This window comes from Monocercomonoides exilis, assembly GCF_001643675.1.
Source record: "Monocercomonoides exilis strain PA203 chromosome Unknown scaffold1-2713096, whole genome shotgun sequence".
Taxonomy (NCBI): Eukaryota; Preaxostyla; order Oxymonadida; family Polymastigidae; genus Monocercomonoides; species Monocercomonoides exilis.
Window position 1 is genome coordinate 924,888 of NW_027150546.1, and position 15,309 is coordinate 940,196.

Here is a 15,309-nt window from a genome sequence, read left to right on the forward strand (position 1 = left end):
AGAAATAAGCATCATCAATGATTTTGCTTATTCTATTGCGCGCTCTCATCTGCTAAGCTGCATTCTCAAAGCAGCGCAGCCTCCTCAATATTTGCCACTCCTCATTTTTCCCTTTGCTTCATGCCCAATTATCTTCCACTTCTGTTCTGACTGGCACTTCCCCGAAGCCCATCACTTCTACGTCTTCCGCCACCGAATCCTTTTTCCTTACCCAGTTATCCATAGACATAATTAGCCCAAGCTCTATCTCTTTATTGAACATATCTTCTTCCCCTTCTCCTTCTTCTCCTCCTTCTCTTCCTTCTACCATTTCTTCCTTCTCGCTGGGTATCCCTCGAACGATTCTTGTGAAGTACAGCTGATCAATGCAAGTGTATTTACAAGCAGCAACATGAAAGCTACGGGGGATATATTTGAGCCACAAAGCATCCTTCTGAACCACGCAACATGTACAGCAAGCGAGGGAATTCTGGTAGATATTGAGAAGGAAGAGAAAAAGGAAAAGAAGGATTTGGCAGATGCATTAAAAAGGCACAGAAAAAAGGTTACTCATAAAAGAAGAATATAGAAGCTGAAATGATGAAAAAGCATGTGAAGAGTCTCACCACACATCGCTTTGATTTTCTGCATGAAATCAAAAACCAATGATGGATTCAGCAGCATATTGTCGAACGTGATCACTTTCTCAACGTTTGCATCTGCATACAAATCATCTTTATTCACTTCTTCTTCATTTCTCATTTCATCGCCATCATCACCATCACCTTCTTCTTCTTCTTCCTTTTCTCCTTCCCCAACCAACCTCCTATCCATCACGCACAGCTTAGGGCGTTCGTTCAAAGTTAAGCAGCAGAATGTGATTAATCTATGTGTCAGTGTCCTTTGTATCGCTTTTCTGTCGATAGACGTTCAACATTTGCTGGGCTGTGCGTTTCCTGTTGTGCAGTTAATGGTCTGCGGCTTCGACAACATCCACCAGCTGAGGTGACTAAACGCAATAACCCACATGGCGAACCAGAATTGTATGGAAAATATGAATTTTTCAGAAAAATAAAATATATTTCATTAATTGTTTCATTTATTTTTGTGAATCTGTATTTTGCTTTTCAAATATTTATCTTTATTTAAATTTTTTGTTCACCCTCAAATGATGAATAGTTATGATGGTGGAATAATATCTATGATTTTTCAATTGTCTTGCAAAGCAATAAAGATTATTTCCTGAATGATGCTGTTGCAAAGCAATTGATCGGATTCATGAGGTTTGTCAGAAAATATTTATTGAGATTTTGTTCACAAGTTTTTCTTTCTTTCTTCTTTTTGATCAAATTCTTTTTCTTCTTCATTATTGCACCCACTTTTTCGCTCGTTCGTTTCATTATTCACAAATACACAAATATATTCACATTCAGTTTACGATGGTACCCTCTTGTCTCTTCTTCTCTTCGTGTGACCAACAAGTTCATCACCAACGTTGTCGAGTTCCACTTTGCATTTCTGCGCCACCGGATTCTCCAGCTCATCCACTGCCTGAAGAACGCATGCAGCTTCTCCACATCAGCAGAGGGCAGCGCAAAACAGCCACATCACAACATATTCCAGCGAGCACAGCAGAGCAGCCATATCTGAGTCACTGAGTGCGCTCCTCAATAACAAGAATGATTTTCTTCTATCAGAATTGTATTTGAAAGAGAGAGAAATCAATTCCTCAACCATTTGCTCCTTCCCCTTCATTCCCTTCCTCTTCTTCTTCTTCCAAGCCGCAACATATTCCACAATCTCAACTCTTGTTCATATACAGCGCTCACAGAACAGAAAATTGAACAGAACTTGTCAAAAAAAAGGAGGAGTCGATGAAGCGCTGCCAAACGAATCTGAGAACGAACATGGGTGAGAGCAGCAGAAAGGGAAGGGAAAAGATAAAGTGTTCAGAACGTGTCAAACTCCATAAGGGAGGGAAGAACAGGGCATGCAATTGTTTAATTGCTTCTGATGCCGAGAGCCGAAGAAAGAGAAAGAGAAGATAGAAGGTTTGGAAGAAGAGCGGAAGGCCATCAATTTTGATCATCAAAGCGAGTAGCTTGTTTAGTGAAAGATATCGTTGCCATAGGGAGAGATGATAGCGATGATGGAGAGAGAGTGAAATGAGGAGGAAGCAAAAACGAAAGAAAAGAATGATCAAGAGAAAGAGGAAGATGATGAAAGAGGGAAAGAAATTACATGAACAAAAAACAAATGAGGGTAGAGGGGAATTCTATGATAATTTCGACACATGAGCTGCTAGAGCAAGAATTTTGGAAAAGTTCTCTGCAAACTAAAGGAGTATTTTTAAATATGGAATGGAAATAAAGGAAACGATATTTTGTATTGAGAAATGAGCTTTAACTGAATTTGCATAAAGAATAAAAAGAGAAGTTTCGAGATTGAGTCAATTATTTTTATAAACTGCAGTTTCCTGAATAACACAATCTTCGTTTGCTGAATCTGTTGAGCTGATCAGCAAATTCGGAAATTATTTGATGAGGTTGAAATAAGATTAATGGAAAGCACATTGCTTTTTCAACGGATAAATAAAAATTCACATATTTATTGCACTTTTTAAAGTTCTTTAAAAATTTTTCCCCCCTTTTATTAACTTTGTTTTACAGGTTAAGAATTGTTTATTTCTTTTTGATGTGTTTTGTTGGTAAAACTTTATTTGTTTTTGGATCATTTTTATTTAACTTGATCAAAGAATTCTCTTTCATAAAAAAAAAACGTATGTCTTTTTTGGAGGAAAAAGTCAAACAAATATATATTACAGAAATAAAAGCTAACTTCCTGATTAAAAATTATTCAAACTCTTTGATCAATTAATACCACTATAGATTTTATTTTTTCGATTTTTGATCTTTTTTTATGATTTCTAAAAAAATCACCCATATGGGTGATTATTTTTGAAATCATAACTGTTTTCGTGGTGATAATTTTTCAGTTATTGTTTGTCTCTATGAAGAAATTTTCCATTCAAATTAATATTTTTTCATTATTGTTTAAAAATCAGCTTCTTAGGATCAAATAAAGATAAAGGTGTCTTGAATAAGCCGTTTCAATTATCAGTGTTTTTTAATTGATATTCAAAAGAAATTTTCGAGTCGAAAATTTTGATAGAAAAAATATGTTATCAAAAACAATCACACATATGGGATAAAATTTTTGCAACTATGAAAAAAACTGAGATTTGTTCCAAACTTTTTCGACAATCTTTTCATAAAAAATCAACCGAAACAACACAAATAATTCCTGAAAAATTCAAAAATTGAGAGAAATATTTGTTTGAGTTGAATAAAACAAAATTCATAAAGCAAACAATATTATCCCATATGTGTGATTTTTAATGAGATCATAAAATCGTTGTATCGTTGATCTTTCATGAGTAATTTTTTTGTTGTTTTATAATTTTCATCTAAAAAAATATTTGTTAATCTGAAGAGGGATCCTTTTTGAATTAAATAACATGCAATCGATCGAATGTTTTTCAATAAAAGATTTATTGGAAAAAATGTTATGGCTAATTTGATTGTTCAGTTATCTTTTTTCCATGAAAGTTTATAGACCGGATAAGAAAAGGGATAATGAACATTCTATGTGGGATAAAAGATATTATTTTCCTCAGAAACAAGGTCAGTGACGATTGGGAATTGATGATGGAATTTGACAAAGATGATTTTTGTGAAAAGCATCTTTGAAGGAAATTCATTTTCCAAAATAACAAATGAAAAAATTAATGGATGCATTTTTCTTTAGTTCTCATTTTTAACGAGGATGTTTCCATCTGTGGATTTCTCAGAGCTCAAGAATCTGATAAATTATATAAATTGCCATTTGTTTGTTTTTCTGAGGAGAACATCAGAAGAGGCTGGATGACGAGAGACAACCATCAGACGTGAATTGCATATTTTTTTGTATTCAATTGGTACAGGGGAAGAAAATGAATAAAATTGAAAAGCATTTGCATGAAAGCGAAAAGGAATGAAAACAATTGGGCAGCATTTGGAAAGAAAATAATTCGAGATATTTTTTTACTGAAAAAAATTGTAGACAACATCTTAAGCAGGACATTAATGTTTGAATAAAGGATTATGGAAAATTGAGCCTGAGAAATAATGGAAAAGGAGATTGACAGCTACTGTGATAAAGCAATCTTCTGCTTTTGCGATAGGGAGGGTGTATGTGTTCTTTTGAGGAATTTTTATAATAAATGCTTTTCTTATTTTTATTCTAAATTTTGTATCTTTTTTCTCATTCCAAATAACAGTTTTTATTTCTTCGAGTGTCATTCGCAGGGACTATCCATTTCAAGCAACATTTTACGAATTATGTGGTTTCTTCTCAGTCTTCTCCTTCTTCTCATTCTTCGCTATCTTGGCAATAGTCTGCTTCACATGCATTGAATGTCGAGAATTAGCCTCATTTTGAACATCAAAGCAGCGGTGCTTCTGTTCCAACGCAACAAGAAGAAAACAGACAAATTCCTCTATTATCATCTTCTTCCTCATCTTCCTCATCTTGTTCTTCTTCTTCTCTCAAAAATGCATATTGTTCTATTATGCATATAAAAAAATCCACATGTTTTCAAGATTAGTGAAATGTTTGTTCATTTCAAGAAATTCTTTAAAAGAAAACGTGGGCAATAAGTTAAAGATGATTTAAATGAAACAAGAAGAAAAAGAAAAAGGTTTCGAAGAAGAAGACAACGCGGATGATGATTTGGGCTGCGAAATCGAAGGATCGATCACACACAATGCACACTCAAAGGATAGCAGCATGTTGTTGATCGTTAGCTCTTTCTCGCTCGGGACCTGCTTGTGCTGTGCTGAAGAAGAAACAGCAGCAGAAGATAAAGGCAAGTCATCGCCTCCTTCGTCCTCCCTCTGCCACGCAATCTCATCGTGGAAATGCACCACACCTTTCCCGTATCAGAGCAGCATCCCAAAGCAGTTCGCCACTTCCACCTCATTCCTCCTCAGCTACAGCCCCACAAACTCCACCAGCAGCCGCACAATCCAGAACAGCGCCCACCGCCTTCTTTCTTCTCCACCGCCGACTATACAGCCTCCACACGCAGCTTCAGCCCTGCACCTCCCGACACTTCCGATAGCACCCGCACGCAGTCGTACAGCTCCGGCTTCAGCAGCTCCAAGTGCAGGCTCACAGTCTTCGCAGCTGCTCAATTCTCAGACGCTGTCAGAGGCGCCTGCCGGTCGGACAAATCGCACACCTTCAGCAGCCACGGGAATCGCGCGAAGATGTTGTTGGGCTGGCAGGACATCAGTGCCTATGCGAGAGATGGTTCGCCACAACACGATAGCCGGTACGCATCCTGGAAGATCCTCAGCGACAGTGCCTTTGGAGTCTGCGGATAGCACACACAGAAGAGATTCCAGTTCTCCAAACACAATTCCTCTGAAAGCTACCTCTGATGGTAAAAATGAAGAAGTCCATGCATTTCCAGAACATTTGACATCATACAGTACCTTCATCTCCTCCTTCAGCTTCGCTGCCTCTGCGCGGCAGTTGTTTGGCAGAAACCGCCGAAACACAGATGCATCTGCCTCTCCCTTCTCCGACTTCATCCTCTCAAATTCACAAAAAAATATCTTGATCTTCTTCTCAGAAGCCCTTTCAAACAACGTGTTGGAGCACTTCCGGAACATTCGGAACGATTCTATCAGGAAGTTTTCGCTCTCTTCCGTCGGCTGCTGATGCAGAACACCCTTCAAGCAGTAGTGTGTCACAATGCATGAAGAACAACAGTTCATCTTTAGTGAACAATTCATGAACAAACTTTCCAAACATCTGTTCCTCTGCAAAATCCTTCAGGATCAGCTAAACCCAGTGAATCATCGCCTTCTTCACAGCTTCACTCTTCTTCTGATTCTCAATCACCTCCTTGAACAGCGCCTTCTGCTTTCTTGTTATCTGTGCGTGCACTTTCAGCAGCTTTATCAGAATCTTCGTTTCCTTCTTTATCTGGTTCGTCTTCTGCTTCTCAGTTGTATCCACTCATCCTCCATGACCATCGCAAACGTTTTCTGCTCCACCCCTGCTTGCTTCTCCCACAACACTCACTCCGCTTCCCACTTTCATATCAACCCACTTCCAGCTCGGGTTTGTGTCGAACATCACAGCGCTGCAATCTCCTATTATCACTGAAAACTTCTCCTGGAATTTTTCAAACAGATGCGACTGAAGAATCAACGAAATTAAAAACAGAACAGTCACTTCTTGCACAGAGAAACCAACGAAGAAGATATGAAAAACTTAACCCCCAATCCACAAGTTTCCACTTGCCATCCACACTCACAACCTCGCCCTGTTGCATCATGCGTTTCTTTTCATTAAAAAACCCCACAACACTCAGTTCAACCTTCTCATTGTCGTAACAGGCTGACATGCATCTCCTTCACCTCTTCATTGCACTTCTCGCTCAGCTGAAGAATCTTCCAATCACTCATCTGGATGAGATTGCCATTCTCCTGTTCTCCTCCATTAGCCATTTGTCAGCTTCAATAGCCGCTTGTCATTTCAAATATATTTCGTCTACATGTTGAACTCCGTAATCTTCTTATCCGTCTCCTGTTTCACCACTTAATGGTTTTTTTTAACTTTTCTTCTTCTCCTCCTCCTCACTCTTATCCTTCTTCTTCCACTTCTTCTGCTTCTTCTGCTCCTTCTCTCTCCTCCATTACAACCAGCACAATCGCTTCCATCACATGAACGACATCCTCCGTCTTCAACATTTCCGCCTCCACCACCATCTCCCCAACTTTTCCAGCACTTTTCACACTGCAAACACTCTCCACATCACTTCCTCTTACACCTTATTCATCACCACAACTCTCCTCGACAGCTGTGATCGCGACATCAGCCACGCTGTCGCAGACAAAAGCAGCGACGGGCTCAACAGATTTGAAGATCGATGGGAACACATTCACACTTGCACAACAAAGACATTCTTGCTTCCCGACTTCATCAACAGACATTCATCAATTGACGGAAGCGGAGCAACCAGCGTAATAGAAAGCATCACAGAAAGCACCATATCAGAAGTGCACACAATGCCCCCAAACAGCACCGCCCACCGCGCTTCAACATAACCAAACAGCTTCTTCAGCAACATCTGCCTGTGCCGTGCATACGCCCTAGCCGCCTCAGGCACCAAAATCCGCAGTCGTATCTTGATGTAATTCATAGCTGCTGCCGACATCCATGACGCCACCACTGCCGAGGCATCCGATGGGTAAATCGAAGGCACTGCCGAAGATACGGATCATTTATTTCCCCTGTTGCATCCTTCTCTTTTCTTCTCGACATCTAGATTGAAGAGCCAAAATAGAGTAATGCTCCAGTTGAAGAAGAAAAAGAGGATAGAGAAAATTATAAAGGCGCAGAGTGAAGCGAAGACTTCAGTGAAGGATCAACCTCTGGAAGATTTTTCAGTTCCCCCAAAACGTCTATCTGTAGCTCTTCAAATAACAGGAACAACGCATTCGCATCAGGATCAGAAATGTTAATCATCCGCCAATTTTCCCGTTTTTGTGTGATAAGAACTTTTTAACAATAAATATTCCTTGAAATATCTAAAAGAGGAAAAAAAAGATGAGAAAAAAGCAAAAGAGATAATTTCGTCCACAAAAGATGTGATTCGTCATTTGATTCAAAAAATGATTTATATCATTTTGAGTTTTTGATTTCAGGTCTTTTGATGTTGATATTGCAGATAATATTAGATTTTTTTAAAACATAAGTAATCAATTAATTTGTTTTAATTCTTGAATTTTATTTTTCAATCATGAGTATTAAAACGTTTGAATTTTAGTTATCATTAACTTTCAATAAATAATACAATATATACGACTTTTAACTTTTTCGTTTTATCAACTCATTGAAATATAGAAATGTTTATGAAAGTTCAAAAAAACCAAATGTCAATTCAAATTAAAGAAACAAAAAAGGTCAATATTTATGAAAATAATAGTTTGACACAAATAACAACTAATAGATAATTTTTTAAATCAAATATGAAAAGTGAATTCAAAAATTTTGTGAAATAGATCTTTTTGAAACTTTATATTCGATGATATGTGAAATAAATACAAATGGTGAATTCACAAAAATTAATGATGGGAACGGAATGATCAACATTTAATAATCATTTTTTTAAGGGATAAAATAATAATCATGTAACTTTTCAAAGAAAAATACCCATTTGTTATTATTATAAATATTTCTATTAAAATAATTTGTTTTTTTCACCAATTCAATCTGTCACATTTGAAGAGTTGAATTTAATAGATATTTTACGGAAAGAAGCACACTTTTCGAGAATCCAATGAAATTTTGGGAATGAGTAATTTTTTATCGGAATAGTTTTTTGCCTGTCAATATGAAACAACGTTTCTCGGAATGAAACTGTCTTTTCGTTATAACTTAGTCTTTTCGATTTATTCTAATATTATTTCGGAACTATTTTTTTCTTTCACGAAAGAAAGTGCTTTACTCAATGAATATAACAAAAAACAAAACGATGGGATCAATTTATTTTTCTGAATCAAAAATAACTTATGAAAAATTACATCATTTGTTGTTGAAATTAGAAAAAAGAAGAAATTTTAAATTATTTATTGAAATTTATAATTTGATAAAAATTAAAGTCAAATCTAGGCGGCAAAAAAACCTGAATAAGCAACAATAATCAAGAAAAACCGAGCAAACAAAAAATAAAAATGGTGAAAGAAAAATTAGTTTTCTTCATTGCTTTTTTCATTGGCGATGATTTCATCAGTTGAAATTTTTCGTTGTTTCGAATGTTCGTTGCACATGTTCTCAATTAGTGAAACACTTCGAATTCTTTTAATTTTTTCTCTGAAAAAAGCATTCGATTCTGACTTTTTTTCTTTTTGCTTTTCAATTTCTAATTGATTAAAAGAAATACATTGCTTCTCAAATAATCCATCATCTTCACTCAAATCATATGCCTGAATATTCAGATTTGTTAGCCAAACTGCAATTTCGATATCTAACTTTGCATCATCCAAGCCGTTTCTGTACCTGTTTGCGCATTGCTTCCACTGCCTTTTCATTCTTCCGAAAAACCATTCAACAGGAATCCGTTTCTTTGCTAATCTTTCGTTAAATGTTATTTCTTCTATCGTTTTAGCATTTTTGATTGGTGTTATGACTTCTATTCCTTCAACAGCACCTTGATATCCTCTGTCTGCCATGACTTTCCAATGTTTAATTCCTTCATCCAATCCGTATTTTTCTCTTTCGTATTCTGTAATTTGTAAATATTCTTTCAACGGCTGTAAGTCTCGTTTGAACAATGAGAAATCATGGATATGACCTTCTATAACTTCTGAAGCAAATAATGCTTCATAAGGATAGCTAGCAGCAACTGCAACCTGGATCTTCAATCCATAAACTTTATGATGCCCGTCCCAGAGCAACTTCTGATTTTCAAAACTGCTAGCTGGCTTGTCTGTTCTTATAGACGTTGCGTCCACTAGGAGTGCAACCGTTCCAAAAGATTCGTCTGTATCAGTATATTTAGGTCTTCTTTTCTCCATGTTCATTTTTCTCAATACTTTTAACAGGAGTTGACGTATTTGTATTATTGCATCCGAAATTATGTGGCTACTTCTGTTAAACCAAATCCCAATTCTTGTTTGTGTTGTACCAGAAGATAGCCATTCGAGGTAATAAAGCATTTTGTCAGTGAGCGATAAAGAACCTTTTGGTCCTTTTTTCGGAGTCTGGTTGGTTTCGTTTTCTAATTCGCAAATAATGCTGAATATTTGTTTTTCGGTTAATTTATATCGATCAAATGATTTTTGTTTGCGTAAGTAATCAAATAGCTGTCCCTCTGGCTCAGGATCCGATAACTCCCTAATTTCAGTGTTCATAATTTTCTTTTCAACGCTATCTTTGTATGAATCAGCTTTTTGAAGAGCTAAATCAAACATGTCATTTGTTTCTTTTCTATAAACATCAGATCATTAATTAAAAAAAAAAAAAAAAAAAAAAAAAAAAAAAAAAAAAAAGAAAAAGAAAGAAATAAAGAAAAAGAAAAATTGTAATAAAAGAATTTCTTAGCAATATTCAAACTCGAACCTTTCCATTTTATTTTTTGCTGGTGAACAAGATAGTATTGAGGGATGTTCCTGAACTTCAATTGGACCAAACACATTCGAATGCTGAGAAGCAGACACGGAAGCTGAAGGCTGGAACGAGAGTGCTTGAGAAGAGAAGTTTATATCAAACTGAGATGAAGATTGAATATTGCTTTGAACGGAGTTCATATGCGAACTTTGTTCAGAGCAATATCATTTAATTGAAAACAAAAAATAAATTATTTAAAAATATCCACAAAGATAACGAACAAAGAATGCTACAGACCAAATATATGGATCAATTCGAGGAAGCAAACTCATTTCCAGTTGTAAAATTAATATCAAAACAAACTGACAAAAGAAAAGCCTTTTTTTTATGTATGGTGATGTCTTCTATTTATACATATTGGCATAGTGAGAAAAAATGGGTCTTTTTCGAAAAACATATGACTTTTGGGTTACAACTCGTTTTTATTTGAAATAACATTTGTTTCACTCAAAAGGTTTTTCTTTTCGTAAAATATCTAATGATCCCATAAAAAATCACGGCAAGTTCCAAGAATATGGACCATCGATAAAAAATATTTCTGATGTCGTTCACGATAAAACTTGTTATGATAATTTATTTAAAATTAGTTTTATCTGTCGAAAATGCATTGTTTTGAACAATCCATTTTTCAATCGATCTATCCCATAAATATTTTCTAACTTCCCTTGTTTTTTATATATGGGTCATTCTTTTTGAAAAGTCGCTGCAGATCAAAAATAAGTCCCATGAAAGTTAATTCAAAAACACTCCGTTACCATTATACAAATGAAAATATCGAACTTTCACAGTAATGTTTGTTAGTTCATAGCAAACTTCTTTATGAGAAGAAATATTCTTTTTCAATAAATTATGTATCAAAATATTTGATCAAAACTTAAATATTAGTTTTTCAATGAAAAAGGGTTTAACTTGATTGAACATCTTTGTAAATGCCGATTAATGAAATGTACAAGGTGTGTTCCGATTATTTTCCCTTACAAACTTGATTTTCAATGTTAATTCAAAATTTTATTTGAATAGAATTTTTCATTGTGTATTGCATACCTGAACTTAACATGATTGCGAAGATAGAACACACATATTCGATGCAACTGTTTATCGGATAAGTTTAGTGGTTTCCATTTAATTATCACAAATAAATTTTAATTTTTATTTTCACAAATTATTCATTTTTTTATTTGCTTGACAAATTTGCAGCAGATAACAGAGAACTTTTTGCGAGAGAACTTGCAGTTTGGGGCTGTGCAACTGACTGGTTTGTAGCGGAAGAAGATCTATTACTGAGGTCTATGAAATATCAGAGCGAGACGATATTTGTTTCTTCTGTTGCAGACAATCACACAGACAGCAAGCAATGTGGAGAGTTCACCACTCCTTGCATCTCATTGGATGTTGGAATCCAACACATCATTCCGTCTCTGTTCTCACAGCTGCTGATCTTGGGGCAAACAGATATTATCTGGAAATGTGATGTTCTTGAAGTGACAATTCGCTCACTTCAATTTCTCTCAGCCACTTTTGTGAAACTGAACTCAACAATAACAGGTGATTCCAGAATCTAAACACAACATCAGAGAAAGTTCGGATCGAAAGTGTGAAATTCAACTTTGGTCAGTCGTTTTCTTATTCTGGAAGTTCTGTAGTTCATGAAGCAAATGGCCAGCTTTCTCTATCATCTATTGACTTTTCTTCGATTTTGGAATCAGACATTGAATCTGTTGCCCTCAACTCAACTTTGCTGAGCATTGCAAATGGAATTCTTCATGTTGACAACTGCTCAGTGTCACTCCTTTCGTTCAAGAAGTCAGCTTTTCTGCTAAATGGAGATGAGATTAATGTCACAGATTTCAAACTGGAACAGATTGTTTCAATATCAAATGTATTTGAGATTGATCAATGCAAAGAAGTGGCATTTAATTGGGCTGTGGCTGATGAAGTAAAGCTGTATGATTGCTGTATCATTTCTAAAAACGAAAAAACTTCAGGAACAAACTCTCTTTTTGATTAATCACTCTACAGCTGATCAAAGAATTCAAAAAAAGCTTCTGCTTTTTTTGTGACTCTTCATCCTCTTCATCCTCTTCATCCTCCTACTCCATTTCAACCGAATATGACCCGGACACTTTCCATTCCTGCACCAAACAGCTTCTTTCCCTCTCTTCTTCTCTCTTCGAATCCCTCCGCTCCACTTTGTCCCGCGGCCCACTTTCATCCACAGCTTAAATCTGCATTCTTCTTTATCTGTTCATTGAGAGCGAATTAGTGCCACTTCTGAAGATCCTCTTCAAGAAAATGGTTGAATCAAGTCGTTTTTTTAAGAACGGAGTGGACTCTATACTTGCTGCTGTGTGCGGAGACTCAAATTTTTCTAGTGGCATGTTTTTGCTGAGGTGTTTATGCAAATTGTGGGTGTTTCAGACACACAAGGAAGCAACAGTGAAGCTGATGGAGATCAAATTCACTACGTTTGGGCTTGCGCGCCTTCCCACTCGAAGATGTTGATGAAATTGGCTTCTTCTTCCTCCTCCCCTTCACTCGATCTTTTCAAATGTGAAGATTTCCCTCTTCTCCTCCAGTGTATCCTGCGTGGAAACACAGATGCCTCACTTGACAGTATAGAAGATAGGAGTCGAGCTCTGTTTGAATTCAACAAAAGAATCCCTGCTTGTGCGCAGGCTCGAATCCCAGCAGGGGAAACTTTTTCAACTTCTTTTTGCTCTTCTTCTTCTTCTTCTTCTTCTTCTTCTTCTTCTTCTTCTTCTCCTTCTCCGTCTCCTTCTTCTCCTTCTTCTCCTTATTCCAGTTCTTCATTTTAATCCTCAAATTCTCCAAAATTAAAGAATTAAACCAAATTTTCTCGTCATCTTCATCATAATCATCAATTTCCTCACCATCGTCGTCGTCTTCTTCTTCTTCCTTCTGCTTCTTCACCTCATCCTCATCATATTTCTTTTCCTGTTCTTTTAATTCTTTCTTTTCAAATTCTTCTTCTTTTTCATTTTGCCTCTTTTCTTCTTCTTCTTTTTCTTCTATCTCCAACAACTCTTCAATTAACATATCTGATAAATCAGACAATTTGATTGAATCATCTTCATTATGCACAGCGCCTCAATGAAAGCATCACTATTGCCATCGCCATTGTCTTTTTCAACTTCTTCTTTTTCTTCATTTCCTTCATTTTATTCTGAAATATTTAAATAAAAGAAAATACTTTCAAAAGTTTGATTATCTATCTATTTATTTCAAAACTTTCTTTAAAAGGAAACGAACGTAATAAGAAACAGGAGAAAGAAGGCGAAGAAGGTTTCTGGACGAGCGTAAACAAATTTGCATGAAAAACTGAGAATACAAAAATCGATAGAAAAGAATGGAAGAGAAAGAAGAGGAAGAGGGGTCAAAAGAGGAAGAAGAATAATGAAAAGAAGACTACGACCTCTACGAGGATGGAGTCGCTAATGAAGCAGATGACAAGACAACGTCTCCCTTTCCCTGCCTGTGCCACGCCATCTCTTCATGAGACCACACCACTTGCTGCCTTTCCCCAAGGTGCAGCCCCACCAGCTCCAACAACATCGTTGTCATTCTGTACAATACCCACCGCCCTTCTTTCTTCATCACTACTGATTGCATAGACCCCTCCTGCCACATCATCACCACCTCCACCCTTCCTTCCACAGACATTTCAGAAAGCACACTCACACTTCCTTACAGTTCCTGTTCACTCTCTTCGCAATCACTCTGCATTCAGATAACGACAAAAGTGCACTCCTGCAAACTGCATCGCACACATCCAGCAGCAGCTGGCACAGCGTCAAAAAGTCGTTTCGCTTGCACGCCTCCAATATCGATGAAAATTACGACAGACAGCAGCCCGACAGCCGGTACGCATCCCGGAAGATCCGCAGCGACAGCGCCTGCGGCGTCTGCAGATAACACACACACAGAAGAGACTCCAGCTCCGAGTACGTGATCCCTCTGCACACTGCCCCTGGTGATAACAATGACGATGACGCTGATGCTGATGATGATGAAGTAAATGGAAAGCCACTTTGTATCGCATCATGCAGTGCCTTCATCACCTCCTTCTGCTTCGATTTCTCTGCTTGGCAACAGCTCTGCAAAAACACCCAGAAACACTACCGCGCCTGCCTCCCCCTTCTCCGACTGCAGCCCCTCAAACTCCCCAAAAAACATCTTGATCTTCTTCTCCGACGCCCTTTCTAGCGCTATGCTGAAGAACAAGAAGAACAAGAAGAGCGACAGCTTGTCTTCAATGAACTCCTCTGGCACAAACCTCCCAAACAGCCACATCTCTGCACAATCCTTCCAGAGTTGCTCCATTTCGTTGATTGTCCCCTGCCGCTCAGCCTCACTCTTCATCTGTCCAGCGCGCTTCTCCCCCAGTCATATATTCTCAAAGTCCCCATTGTTCTGCCTTGGAAGAACCACACCTTCCCACCCAGCACCGTAGTCGCTCAAATCAACCAATGTCTAATGTCTATACATTCCCTGTATTGCCGGCAGCGTACACGCCTTCTTCAGTTGCTGTACTATCTATAACTGCTACTGAATTCACTGAATCGGAAAAGACGACTAATATATGTGCGACATCTGAAGCACATGCACAGTTTCAAACGCCACCTGTTCCAGCAATAAAGACACTGCACTTATCGGACGCTCCATCGTTTCTTCTTATGATGCCTTCATTTTCTTCTGCTCCTTCACTTTCTGCAGCACCATCAGCATCTTCATTTTCCTTCTCCATCTTGTTCATCTTCTGCTGCACCGTTGTATCTGCTCTTCCACCACCTCCTCCAACATCGCTGTTTATTTTTTTATCGCAACACTCACCCCGCTCCCAACTTTCACAAAAACCCCCTCCCCTTGAGATCTGTCACAAGCATCGCGGCACTTCCATCCCCGATGCTCCCTGCAAATTTCTCCTTGTGCGTTTCACACAGCCCTAACAGCAGAATCAACAAAGCTGCAGACAGAATCATTCATCTACATACAGACACCAACAAAGAATGCGTTACAAGAGGCATCCCTGCCCCTGCCCCTGCCCCTGCTCCAGCCCCAACTCCTGCGCTTGACACTGTTCCCTCG

At 37.6% G+C, this 15,309-nt stretch overlaps 11 protein-coding genes across 11 annotated transcripts; 4 read left to right on the top strand and 7 right to left on the bottom strand.

Moving 5' to 3' along the window:
- Positions 1-118: 118 nt before the first annotated feature.
- Positions 119-813, bottom strand: MONOS_4620 (uncharacterized protein; the record flags this gene model as incomplete). The annotated part of the gene is made up of 2 exons (XM_067874711.1): positions 119-358; positions 643-813. The coding sequence occupies 2 exons, from the start codon at positions 811-813 to the stop codon at positions 119-121; spliced, it is 411 nt and encodes a 136-aa protein (XP_067736269.1).
- A 54-nt stretch (positions 814-867) lies between these two features.
- Positions 868-2,172, top strand: MONOS_4619 (uncharacterized protein; the record flags this gene model as incomplete). The annotated part of the gene is made up of 3 exons (XM_067874709.1): positions 868-1,022; positions 1,206-1,262; positions 1,413-2,172. 3 exons carry the CDS (start codon positions 868-870, stop codon positions 1,627-1,629), a joined length of 429 nt encoding a protein of 142 aa, XP_067736270.1. The 3' UTR covers positions 1,630-2,172.
- Positions 2,173-4,692: 2,520 nt separating this feature from the next.
- Positions 4,693-5,745, top strand: MONOS_4618 (uncharacterized protein; the record flags this gene model as incomplete). The annotated part of the gene is made up of 1 exon (XM_067874708.1): positions 4,693-5,745. The coding sequence occupies one exon, from the start codon at positions 4,693-4,695 to the stop codon at positions 5,743-5,745; it is 1,053 nt and encodes a 350-aa protein (XP_067736271.1).
- A 300-nt stretch (positions 5,746-6,045) lies between these two features.
- Positions 6,046-6,539, bottom strand: MONOS_4617 (uncharacterized protein; the record flags this gene model as incomplete). The annotated part of the gene is made up of 2 exons (XM_067874707.1): positions 6,046-6,228; positions 6,435-6,539. 2 exons carry the CDS (start codon positions 6,537-6,539, stop codon positions 6,046-6,048), a joined length of 288 nt encoding a protein of 95 aa, XP_067736272.1.
- A 434-nt stretch (positions 6,540-6,973) lies between these two features.
- On the bottom strand, positions 6,974-7,249 carry MONOS_4616 (uncharacterized protein; the record flags this gene model as incomplete). The annotated part of the gene is made up of 1 exon (XM_067874706.1): positions 6,974-7,249. One exon carries the CDS (start codon positions 7,247-7,249, stop codon positions 6,974-6,976), a length of 276 nt encoding a protein of 91 aa, XP_067736273.1.
- A 1,453-nt stretch (positions 7,250-8,702) lies between these two features.
- On the bottom strand, positions 8,703-10,343 carry MONOS_4615 (putative DDE superfamily endonuclease; the record flags this gene model as incomplete). The annotated part of the gene is made up of 3 exons (XM_067874705.1): positions 8,703-8,719; positions 8,978-10,023; positions 10,156-10,343. 3 exons carry the CDS (start codon positions 10,341-10,343, stop codon positions 8,703-8,705), a joined length of 1,251 nt encoding a protein of 416 aa, XP_067736274.1.
- A 1,149-nt stretch (positions 10,344-11,492) lies between these two features.
- Positions 11,493-11,765, top strand: MONOS_4614 (uncharacterized protein; the record flags this gene model as incomplete). Its single annotated transcript, XM_067874704.1, has 1 exon — positions 11,493-11,765. One exon carries the CDS (start codon positions 11,493-11,495, stop codon positions 11,763-11,765), a length of 273 nt encoding a protein of 90 aa, XP_067736275.1.
- A 1,084-nt stretch (positions 11,766-12,849) lies between these two features.
- MONOS_4613 (uncharacterized protein) lies at positions 12,850-13,260 on the bottom strand (the record flags this gene model as incomplete). The annotated part of the gene is made up of 1 exon (XM_067874703.1): positions 12,850-13,260. One exon carries the CDS (start codon positions 13,258-13,260, stop codon positions 12,850-12,852), a length of 411 nt encoding a protein of 136 aa, XP_067736276.1.
- Positions 13,261-13,638: 378 nt separating this feature from the next.
- On the bottom strand, positions 13,639-13,884 carry MONOS_4612 (uncharacterized protein; the record flags this gene model as incomplete). The annotated part of the gene is made up of 1 exon (XM_067874702.1): positions 13,639-13,884. The coding sequence occupies one exon, from the start codon at positions 13,882-13,884 to the stop codon at positions 13,639-13,641; it is 246 nt and encodes an 81-aa protein (XP_067736277.1).
- A 378-nt stretch (positions 13,885-14,262) lies between these two features.
- MONOS_4611 (uncharacterized protein) lies at positions 14,263-14,583 on the bottom strand (the record flags this gene model as incomplete). Its single annotated transcript, XM_067874701.1, has 1 exon — positions 14,263-14,583. One exon carries the CDS (start codon positions 14,581-14,583, stop codon positions 14,263-14,265), a length of 321 nt encoding a protein of 106 aa, XP_067736278.1.
- Positions 14,584-14,690: 107 nt separating this feature from the next.
- On the top strand, positions 14,691-15,170 carry MONOS_4610 (uncharacterized protein; the record flags this gene model as incomplete). The annotated part of the gene is made up of 1 exon (XM_067874700.1): positions 14,691-15,170. One exon carries the CDS (start codon positions 14,691-14,693, stop codon positions 15,168-15,170), a length of 480 nt encoding a protein of 159 aa, XP_067736279.1.
- Between the last annotated feature and the right edge of the window lie 139 nt (positions 15,171-15,309).